Genomic DNA, 12,472 nt, shown 5'->3' with positions numbered 1-12,472 from the left:
GTAAATTAGATTTTTCTCCAAAACATTTCTTTAACATCACAAAAGCCAGCAGCTGGAGCATGTAGCTTATTTTCCACTATGATGAAACTCCAGTGAGTTGATTCTAAAAACCAAACAAAAAGGAAACAAACAAAGTTCCTGTCAGAAACCTCTCATTCTGCTTCCTGAAAGAAACAAGTCACTGGCTGACTTGGTACACATCAGTTTCCAAGCAGGACGCTGATGATGCGCAATAGCCAGCAGATCAGTAAAAAAGACAATCAGCATGAGTCTGAATTCAGCTTTGTTTACGGTCACAGATCAGCACTTTACAGACACCTTTCAACAAAGAGGCATACTGAAGTACATCAGTAGTATACTGGAAGTATATAGAGAATATTAAAACTACTTTTCCAAATGTATTTTATGGAAAAAACCTTTACCTTTAGCTTTAAAGCAACATTTTAAATTAATTGGTACTTCATTATGTGTTAAGGAAATAATTTCTGGGTACAGTACTTGGCCAATTATGCGTAAAAAAATAGGGGATTTATATTTACATTAAGCAACTGTCCTGAAACAACAACAAAACACATGCTCACTCTCAAATAATAAAAACTCATTGTATGAACTTAATACTACACATTTCCATGAAGCCTGATCCCGAAGGATAAGCGGCTTCAAAATGAAGTGTATTTTGATCCTAGCACACCCCTCTAACACATCACTCTAACATCAGACATGTACTGAAATGTTTATTTTATTCAAAACCAGAAATAAAGGAAACTAATAATGATGCTTAGATTACCTTTTTCGTAAGTCACATCCTTCTCACAGGTCATTAGATTTCGTATCATTTCAGTATATACAGTAGCGTAGATCAGTACAATGTGATTATACACTATGTGTCCAGTAGTTTGTAGATACGTGCTTATCCAGTGTTTCTTCTGAACTGAAGGGTATTAATCATGAGTTTGTTCCTCTTTGCTGCAGAAACAGAGTCTATTCTTCTGGGAAGACTCTAGACTAAATTTTGGGACAGTGCTGTGAGGATTTGGTTGCATTCAGCCATGAGAACATAAGGTACTGGTACTGATGTTGAATGACTAGTTAGGTACTGATGTTGGATGATTAGTTCTGAATCGCTAAAACTCATCAAAGGTGTTGAATGGAGCTTCATCACTTCTGAGAACACAGTTCCACTGCTACGCAGGTTGATGCTGGAGGAATTTATATCCCTCTACCTGCCACCTGGTATTTGGTGTGGTGATCTTGGGCTCATTTGTAGCTGCTCCAGGGCATCCCATTGTATTGGCAATGCTTTTCTACAGAACTGAAGTCAATAATTAGAAGGGGACATAGTGTAAAGATAATGATATAAAACACCTAACCCCCTTGCAACCACATTTGTTGTCTATTTTATCAGTCCTGGTTACCATATCAGTGGTTCTACAGTTACAGACTGTAGTCTGTAGTAATCTGTTTCTCTGCATACTTTGTTAGCCCCACTTTCACTCTGTTCTTCTATTCTCAGTCCAGAGGACCCCCACAGGACCACTACAGAGCAGGTATTATTTGGGTGTTGGATCATGCATTGACACTGATGTGGTGAGGGTGTGTTAGCGTGTGTTGCGCTTATGAGTGGATCAGACACAGCAGTGCTGCTGTGGAGTAAACACTGTTCACTCACTATCCACTCTATTAGACTCTCCTACTGTGCTGGTCCAACTTGTAGATGTAAAGTCAGGGACGATAGCTCATCTGCTGCTGCACAGTTTGTGTTGGTCATCCTCTAGTCCTTCATCACTGGTCACAGGACACTGCCCAAAGGACACTGTTGGCTGGATATTTTTGGTTGGTGGACTATTCTCAGTCCAGCAGTGACACTGAGGTGTTTAAAAACTCCTGCAGCACTGCCGTGTCTGATCCACTCAGACCAGCCCAACACACACTAACACACCACCACCATGTCAATGTGACTGCAGTGCTGAGAATGATCCACCACCCAAATAATACCTGCTCTATGGTGGTCCTTTGGGGCACCTGAGCATTGAAGAACAGGGTGAAAGGGGGCTGGGGTCTGTAATCGTCGAACCACAAGAAGCTCCTGTACGGTAAGTGGAACTGATAAAATGGACAATGAGCGTAGATACAAGGAGATGTTCCTAATAAAGTGCGTGGTGAGTGTATATTCAAAAATATCACATATATTCCACATATTTATTTCAATAAGTACATATACAAGTGTATATATATATATATATATATATAATTTTATTATGTGGGATATTTTTCACAATTTTTTTATTTATTGGCTTTTTATCCTGAAATTTAGTCATGTTCAGTTGCACCCACTAGCTTGGTCTTCTCTCATAAGACAATGCTACCAAGCCAGGAAGGTGAAGACTACTGCTGAAGCACATGAAGCCAGCCACTGCATATTTCCCAATTGCACTTAATGAAACATCACTGCATATCAAATAACAGACAACTGCACTGGCTAGCATCACGCTGAGAAATGGAAGGACAGTCATCCTACCCACCCACATGCTCTCTTGGACTCAGATAGCTGGATGGCAAAGGATGGCTGTGGCATTGCCAGGAATCAAATTTGCAGTCTCCTGAAGACAGTGCCAGTGCTTGAGTGCTCTGATTTTAAAATAAGATATCAACAAGCAAAAATGTATGGGAAAAACTCCTGTAGTGGACTGATAAAGGCTACACCTGAACTAAACGCCATGTTGTTTTTCAGGTTTTCCATCCAGCTCTGCATTACTGTAAGCCATGTTGATGCCAGTTTAAGGTGTCAGTTTCACTGGCCTAGAACACAATAGAGAGCAAGGGAGAGTTGGGTGGGTTTTGTTCTCAAGAACACTGTGTTCTATTACGGAGCTGCTCTTTTGTTCTCAAGGGTCCTTGGGTAATGTTAGGATTCAATGTAAATGGATATGCACATCAGTTTTTTTGCTTTTATTCACTCTTTTAACCCTTTATGTGCTATGCATATTATTCAGTTAACCTATTAGCTTATTATCCAGTAGGTCAATTTAAATTATGGGGTAACTAACTATTATGAAACTAACATGTAATATCTAATAACTGTGAAGAAGTTCCCATCAATGGGTGCTAGAGTTTGAGGGGTTTATAACAAACATCCTCAAGGCAGTATGACTCCTTAAGAAATATGATCCCTAGGTCTTAAAATCTATTCAGGGAATCATCCGTAAGCTACATTAAATGTATATGACACCTTTAGAAAAGCATAAAACCATCATAATATAAAACAAATGTACTAACTTTAAAAGGTGACAAGGTGAACAAGGAACAAAACTAGCACCAGGAGTAGAAATACTCAAGAACTAGGAAATAACAGCATAGAAACTCTATAACAGGTGTGCAATTACATAGTTTAATAGTTGTCACTAATAATAAATGTCACACTAAATGGTTTCAGGTTCTCAAATGTAAGACAAGCCTATATGTTCCTCTTTCTATTTCTGCCCAGACACTTCTAGGAAGATTTACCCCTGTTTTAAGTTTTCTCTATTTAGAAATAATGGCTCTCACTATGGTTTGCTGGATTCCCAGAGCCTTAGAATTGGCTCTGTAACCCTTTCCAAACTCATGTATTTCAATAACTTTCTTTCTCAAATCTTCCAGAATTTCTTTTGACCACGGCATCACATGGCACATGGTACTGTGAGGCTTGCTGAGGCCTTTAGCCTATCTTACTTTGCTGGAAAGGTTCTGTATAAAATTATGTTTAGATTCCACAGGGCTGGCCATAATCAAGCCTGAGTGTGTCTAGTTTAATTGACCCCAGTTAGTAACTATATTTGGTGGATTGCTTAATTAACAATTATTTGTTTCACACAGAGCCTGTTGGTTTTGGATAACTTTTATTCTGCAAGAAATTAAACAGTCATTAAACAGTATTTTGTGTTTACTCAGGTTGTCTTTGTCTTATATTGAATTTTGTTCAAAGATCAAAGAACATTTAAGCGTGACAAATATGCAAGAATAGAAGAAATCAGAATATTTTTTTTCATGACATTACTAATGATTATAGTTAGGGGCTAGGGAGAAAACAAGAATACAAATAGGTTTATGCAATAATGACAAGGGAGAATCCAAAGTGGAGTCATGAGGAATTATGTTCGTTGCTTATTGATTCAACCTGTCTATTAACAACAAGAGGCATTGTTTTCCAGCTTGGTGTACAGATTTCATGTGGCATCAGAGAACATACCAGCTGGTGATACATTTCAACTGGTAAACTTGAATAACCCGGATATGCCTGAATTTATCATCTGTCTTTATAACTTTGTTGAACATTCAAATACAACTTCCTTGTGGTGAACAGAGAACTCAGAGTCATCCAAATAAACCATTAGAAGCACTACAGGGTCAAGCATGGTAGTGTTTCAGACATTCCTGTCTGTTCTATCATACAAATGCAACACATGTATTAGCATCTAACTGACACAATGTGAGATGAGCTTTTGTTCACTGCTGGCCAAAAAGTGCACTTAGCTCCTGATGTTAGTGAAGCACTGATGAGCTGAAATTAAAGAAGGGATTGGTGTGTAGAGTAATGCATGCTCATACTCAGGAATACAGCCAAATGTCAGCTTTTACAGCTTTATTGTTATATGTACTGTACAAAGAAATAAAATGTTTATATTAAATATTTCACATAACTAATAGTGGAATCCAATGGATAAACATCTTTCATGTCCACTTTGACTTTCAGTATAGGTCTGTATATTAGTAATTGAGTAATCTACAAATTATTTTGACAAGTAACCAGTGTTTAAAAAAGAATGATAAAAATTGGCTTTACAGAACAATAAAAAGTCTTTTTACAGCCTCTTTCTTTTGTCTTTGTGATTCGTAACAGCAAACATCACATGCAATAACTACAAACATGCATGCATTCATGAAATCCTGCTAGTGTAGAGCATCTTATTTCAGTGATGTTCACAAAAGTGATTTTAATCAAACTTTTGTGGAGGATCTTCTGCCTGCTAAACATGGCTTTATACCCTGTTTATCATTCAAGTTGTAAACTAATCATTACAGATTCATCAAGAATGCAAATTGCAATGCAAATTATTGTCTTAACCTCAGAAATACAGGCATTTGTATCACTTCAGCTCACCAGAGAACACTAAACACACAATAACGTGGGAGTCCAAAATAAATAAAGGACATAAATGCTTCATGGAAAAATTCACAGCTTTTAGAGTACGATAACATCAGTGAATGTCCACAGAGTGAGCTTGCAAACAATAAACTAGTTGGCAAAAAGCTAAACATGCACACATTCCAGCAGGGGGCGTGCTGGGTCCTCATGGTCTGTAGCACCTCTGTAGACATTTTACGCAAACACTGGCTCCAGTGAACGAACATCTAGTCCCTGCTGAGGACTCACTCTCTCAAATGCCAGCAGCTTTTGAGAGAGAAAATGAACTGTTTCTCTGAAAGTGGCTGTAGCAGCAACTTTAAAGCACAAACTGCATGTTAACGTTAGTCAACGTTAGTTCCTCTGCTTGTCAGCTGACAAACCACTGAAACTGTGATAAGGTTGGTTTTGCTTCAAACTTAAACACGTGAGTAAACTATACACCCTCTACTCCTCATCGTTGTTGCTTTAGCGGTAGCAGTGTTACCCTGAAATGACTACTTCAGGCAGAAAAATGCGGAAATGTGAAAAGGGCCTATTGGATGTTGTTGTGCTTTCTAACATTCACTGTTCCTTTCTTGTCTTTTCATGTACTGTATGTCATTTTGTCTATTGGCAAAAAAGCATGGTTCATCCACTGCAGGAAAAATAAAAATGCTAACTTACTGTAAGAAAAAATCAGAAACTGCTTCACAGAACTATGTTTCATGACCTAAAAAAGAAAAGTGCAGAAATGCAGTTGAACCACATAACCACTGAGTCATTGAGAAACATGCTTGTCCTTTGGATGAATGCAGCTGAAACTCTGAATGGGTCTTCCACAAGGATGAAAGGTAGAGCTTTTGGTCTGTGGCTAAGCTTTTAAATGCTGGTAGATGCAGGGTGGACCGGACGCAAAAGAGCTGTGGTGCACACAGTGCTTCTGGTAAATACAGCTGCCCAAAATGATTCACTACTTATTTAAAGACAGCAGAAATAGGCCTTAAAAAAATCTCAGGTTCGCAAGCTTACTTCACATTTTGACTGAAAGATTGTCCATTTCTCTGAGGCAGACTTGTAGAGTGTTGAAGGTCTGTGTTAATCGCTCGCTGGCTGACCTCTGGCTTCAGAAAGCTCTCGGATTACCCTCTCACACTGGAGGGCCTTTGTTCAGATGGGAGTTGGTCAGCTTACTTGCCTGAGTTTCACACCAAATGTCTCTGTCTGACTTCCTTCGTGCCTCCAGGCTATGACAACAGGGTGCACTCTATTAGCTAGTTTGAGATGTTCTGGGGAAAGTGCTTCTCTTTGTGTGTTATTGTTTAGAAGCACAGGAAATGTCACTATACCTACAGCGATGGACAAGCCAGACCAAATGATATGAGTTCAGTGGTTGTAGTGCATGAACATTAGTACTGCAAATTGTAGAAAATGTAGTAGAAGATACATTTGAAGATCTGTGGACAAAGATTAAGCCTAGTCACAGACTAATCTCGATGTTAATGGTGTCACTATTAAAAATCTCATTAGGTCCAGGCTTGGGCTTGACCTGTGTCTGAGAAACCAGCATTTAAAATACAATCACGTTGTACTGATCTACACTTGGATGCTGATATTGTCCTGGAATGACCTGTGAGAAGATAGTAATTTCTATAAAAGTAGTCTAACAAACATAATTAGTTTCCTTAGTTTTTGGTATTGAAAAAAGGGAATTGTCTCTTGTTTCATGGTGCAAGAAAGGAACAAATCAGTGGGTTTGAAGCCCCAACTGTTCTGATTATTGTTCACTGACAGTGTAGGGGTGTGTCAGGTATCAAAATACCCCTCATTTTAAAACCGAATTGGTGACAAAGGGTCAAACACAGTTGCAATCCCATTCAGTTACTTTCAATAATGACACTACCTAAGACCTTCTGACAAAACACATCACTGGAAAGGACCACAAAGTTCTCAAACCCACCCATATCTTTTTCTTTTTAGTTTGTGCCCCCACTGGTGAAATATAACCCCTCAGACCATGTGAAAAAGACTTCAGTCTACTTTTTCCTACCCTAATTCTAAAGGCTGAACTGACTGTATTATGAAACATAAGAACATATACGATAGGTTCTACAAAGGATGGCTCGGTTGTGATTGACATATATGAAACAATACCAGCAGAATTAGATAACTGACTAATAATGAAGTAGCCTATTTATAAAAGAAGCCTCACAGCACTGGGTACTGAGCAGAGCACAGACAGATTGAGAGCATCTCATTGGAGTGGAAGCATCGGTAAGCACAGAAAATCTCTCATTTAAAACACTGATTCAAACACAGACTCTTGTCTTTAAATCTTTTGTTGTTTGTTTGTTTGTTGTTGACTTCAACCTACAGGCAAAATGAAGGTGTTGGTAAGTCTCATTTTGTCTGATATACGCAGATCCATTGATGCTAATATTGAAGTGCCTTATATTATCATTTCATTGTCTTGTTTCATTTAGTTCAAAGTTCTTTTTTGTTTGGATTATATTGCCATTTTCTGTTTCCTGGTTTCCTAGATCTTTTCCATGGCCTTGATTGGAGCCAGTTTTGGTAAGCATGATGAAAACTGGCCTACTCAATCATTGAAATCAAGTATTATTGAAATGTTTCTAATTCTCAATCTTTTGTTTTCTGTTTTCAGGAACTGTGAAGCTTGCTCTACCTCCACGTAAGATTTCAGTTACCTTCTTACATAATAAAGATATATGTTAACGAGTTGGTTTTCAGGATCTCATAGAATTAAAAAATGAATTCAAAATGGGCTGTATTTTCAGCATGGTTTCCATATATAGACAGTATGGACAGAGTAATGAATTGAACATTTTGAGACTAACAATGTTTACATATTACTTCAAAGTCCATATTTAAAAAAACTAGGGACGTTCAGTTTTCCATGATGTGGGATCTTTAACTTTGGACTACATGTAGACAGGCAGTAATGGCAAAGCTAATGATCTGAAAAGGAGATGCTTATTCAAGACCAATGCTAAACCCAAGAAACCTTGGGACTTGCTTTTTCCAATTTGATTTGTACCACCTCAACATAGAGATGATGATGGATCAGACTGCTGTTACACTGCCTCGATATGTTATGAAATACAAAAAGCAAAACTGAATTGGACATGTCAGCCCTCTGTCTGAACTCAGCCTTAGAGTTTTATGAATGCATGTGGGCATTTTTCAGCCAGCATGGCTTTAATTTTGTGCTATGTGGGATCCATGGTATTTGCAGGCACAGCCTCCAGTGCAAGGGCTTTGTGGCAGATTTACTAATGTTTTGCATTGTTGCAAACTCAAATTTGACATTAAAAAATGGCTGTTTTGATTTACTGAATAAGTGCAATGGTCCTTTAGCGCTCATTAAATGATTAAAGAGGCTGTGGCTTTTTGTTTGCTTTTGCCTTATTTCATGTGCATTTACAGGAGTTTCCCTGTCAAAGTGCAAAATACTGAGATTATGATAATGAAGCACCTACTATGTTTACCAAGACTGACAGTAAAGACTGACTGTGTACTGTTTGAGCCCTGTAAAAAGCTTATCTTATTTTTGGTGCTAACATGGCTGCTATTATTTGTGCTGAGAGAAAAAAAAACGTTTTTCAAGCACATTTACTTGTTTTAGATTAAAAGAAAACATGTGTAAACATGTGCCATGTCAAATTGTTCTTGATGTGATGAAGGAAATAAGAGATACATAAATGAAACAGTTTTACTAAAATTTAAACTAGTAAAACTAAAAATTTTGATGTACTGTACAACACTTTTGCATAAACAATGGCAATAATAATAACTAATGACATTAATAAGAAATGTCACAGCCTTTTTCCTTGTACTGCATGTAGGTAAGATACTCTCAAAATCATACACTTCCCAAATGACCTGATTGTGTTGAGTGAAATTAAACTTTCTTTCTTTGCTTATTATAAGTCATCATTTCTACCTAATGAGTCACAGTTTGAAACTGAAATAGGCAAATCAAACGTCTTTTTTTCATTGCAGGAAACAGGTTTTCTACAAAACACATGTGAACCAAACATGGTTATATTGCGCAGCTCATGTCTTACAAAGTGCCTGTATTCATTTATATAGAGGTTTGTAGATAAGCTGCTAAATTGGCCACCCTCACCAGCACAATGTGTCAGCAGTCTATCAGTAATTAGCGCCTCTCTATTAGTAAATCTGCCCTTTTACAGTTCACAATTCAGCTTGAGAACACATTTTTATGGTGATGACTTTATTATAATATCTTTTTCTTGCTTGTCTTTCTCACTCTTTAGTATGTTACACTCAGTGGTTTGACCGGGACAACCCCAGTGGGGGAGATTATGAAACCCGGGCTCTACTGACAATGCAGTATCCAGGAAAGATCTGCCCTAAACCCAAGACCATTCAGGCTGCAACCCTCACTGGCGTACCTGCTGAAAGCATTGGACAAGTTTTTTCATCGTCTGTCTGATATTTACTACTTTACTGAGTGTGCTGTTGATATGTGCTGTTGTTCAAAGGTTTAGCATCATATTAATTGTTTTTTGCTTTTTTATTCAACAATAACTTCCTAAATAAAATACATTTGCAGTTTAGATAACATTCAGATCATAAAGTGTTTTCAGAACAATAAGATGTTATTAAATGATCATTACACTGTAGTTTTTTTTTTTTTATCTGAGATTGATCATTGAATATAAGCTATTTTTGATGTTATGCAGCTTGCTCCACCTACAGCTCTTTCATCATTCTGGACACATCTAAAATGTCTTTTTATAGCTTCCAAATAATTGTTTGAAGCCTGTGAAGTTGTAAAGGTCATATTAGAACTGTTTTTTAAATCTGCAGCAACATTGGTTTTACATTATTTTTGAAAACACTGAAAGGTTTTTAGAACATTTACCTTATTTTTGTGAGGTGTAATTGATGTGAATAATGAGTGTAAAGAAGAATTTTTTTCAATTATTTATTCTTTTACTTTCTGTGTCAGTTTCACCAATGCACACAAACTCTCACTCTCTCTCTCTCTCTCTCTCTCTCTGTCAGGTATGATGTTTCAACTGGCTTTATCTGCTTGAACCCTCAGCCGAATGGAGAGTGCTGCTTGGACTATAAGGTGCGCTTCGGATGCCCATGTCCCTGGCCCGTCATTATCAAGCCCAATGTCTCTCTAGCAGAGATTGCAGAAGATGCAGCCATTAACAGGACCATTATCTCTCAAACAGAGACTCCAGCAGACAACTAAACAGATACAACATTAAACATTTTTCTTATTTTTTTCAACTTTTAATCTCATATCTGGAAAAGTCATGCTACTGCAATATAGTGCTCTTACATGCTTGTGTTAATGGCCGTGTACTGTTTGCAAGTCCATTCCAGGCCAGTAAAGGATGTGAACATGTGGTCTGAGTGAGATACGAGAATGAGTCTTGTATTCAAAGTCATCAACACAAGTATGTATTTAGACTCTTGGGGTGTAATGGGATGGGTCCTATATTTTCTATGCTGCTTTCTGCCTAAAATTGTAGAATTCTAATTCATCTGGTTTGTGCTGAGTTGTTTATAACACTTTATTAATCCTCAAAGGGAAATTTGACTGACATAGAATATACATAAGCAAGGTAAAAATAGTAAAATGGGATAAGTAAATGTATAGCATAAAGTACTATACAACACTATACAATAAAACTATAAATATATGTACACACACACTCTATCTATCTATCTGAACATATAATAAGAGAAGTAGGACTGGAAGATGATGATTGAGGATTCAAGATTGGTGGAAGACACATCGGTGCTACTTTGTTAAGTGTCTCTAATAACTATGTAGTTGCGTATTAACAATAAATACAATATCAATGTAACTACTGGTGATATATTCACTCTTCCAGATGAATTGCAGGAGTACAGCCTATGTAAATATACATGTGTATCAATTTCAGTTTTTACTATCAATAGGAACAGCATACTTTCTCTTATGTAATTACACATTTGTAATAGTGTGAGGGTAATTACATTTGTATGAACTGCTGCTTTATAGATTTTCTGATTGTAACAGGAGGTGTGCAGTTAACTACATTATACTGCATCTGTACAGAATACTTACATCTTTACATCTAACATCTATTCTCTAAAGTGACTGTATTTATACAGCAACAGCAGATATCAATTACCTTTAAAATATGTATTTTTTGGTAGGCACTGTGAAATTACAAGTTCATATAAACTCATGTGACTTAAACAGGTTACCATGTAAGAACACAAGTACTCCACAGTAACTGTCAAGGTTACACTGTAAAATAAGGGCACGGTCTCTATGTAGTTGTCATATAGAATCAGTGAAATTACAAATTGATAATCCAGACATTGTCCTTGGGGTCGTATAATACAACACACACTCACTTTATGAGGAACACCTGTACACCTACTCATTCATACAATTTTCTAATCAGCCAGTCATGTTGCAGCAGTGCAGTGCTTCACGTCATGCAGATATCTGCCAGCAACTTCTGTGACAGTGAATACAGCAGCAGCACTTACATTGTTGTTGCCAGGCATGCGGGAAGATATTTTAAGTTAGGGGTGCTGAACTTACTGAATAATGTCATATGACATGATTTGTCTGTTTTCTTTCTTTTTTTTGTTGCTAATTTACATCAAACAGAACAGTGTTATAAAGTGTTGTAATGCAGGGAGAGATGACAACATAAATATTTAACTGAAACATCAAATCCATAACTGAAAAATCTTCACTCTGCTCTCTTGTTCTGGACAAACTTTATGCAAATCAACTGAGCGCCAACCAATAAGACTGTTATGCGGTGCAGTAACTGATTGTGTCACGCTCATGGTCACACAGTGAGATTTAACACTCCAATGCACCCTGAACTGAATATAATGGTTAGTTAAAAAATGCCATTATTACCTTAGTTGACTTTTTAAAGTTTAAAGCAACATTAGGTGGCTTTGGAACAGGCCAATAACTCTACATACGCTTTCCTTCTTTGCACTTCAACCTGCATGTGTTTTAGGAACTCGCCCAAAAAGCAGCCAACAGTTTCAAATCCGTGATAAAAATACAGCGTTCACTTAAATAATGCAGGGCTACTGCAGATTTTGAAAATGTAAAAATAGAAACTCTACTCAGAAACAAGCACATATGGGTTGGTACTATGCTCAAATTATTATGAAGTTCATGACATTTTATTTTTATTATGTTTTTTGCAGCTGCAATCCTGAACACTGGTGGTGCTGCTGCACCCTCAGCACCCCTGCTTACTGCATCCCTGGTTGTTGGATGTGTTGTTAATGTGTAAC

General features: G+C 37.3%; 1 protein-coding gene across 1 annotated transcript; it reads left to right on the top strand.

The window, feature by feature from the left end:
• Positions 1 to 7,332: 7,332 nt before the first annotated feature.
• Positions 7,333 to 11,019, top strand: LOC118807478 (cartilage intermediate layer protein 1-like). The gene is made up of 6 exons (XM_036569497.1): positions 7,333 to 7,417; positions 7,520 to 7,536; positions 7,684 to 7,717; positions 7,809 to 7,835; positions 9,445 to 9,613; positions 10,199 to 11,019. Exons 2-6 carry the CDS (start codon positions 7,525 to 7,527, stop codon positions 10,395 to 10,397), a joined length of 441 nt encoding a protein of 146 aa, XP_036425390.1. The 5' UTR covers positions 7,333 to 7,417; positions 7,520 to 7,524; the 3' UTR covers positions 10,398 to 11,019.
• Positions 11,020 to 12,472: the final 1,453 nt, after the last annotated feature.

The sequence above is a fragment of the Colossoma macropomum genome, unplaced genomic scaffold (genome assembly GCF_904425465.1).
Source record: "Colossoma macropomum unplaced genomic scaffold, Colossoma_macropomum, whole genome shotgun sequence".
NCBI lineage: Eukaryota > Metazoa > Chordata > Actinopteri > Characiformes > Serrasalmidae > Colossoma > Colossoma macropomum.
The sequence above is the reverse complement of the archived record's forward strand: the minus strand, read 5'-3'. Positions and strand labels throughout refer to the sequence as shown.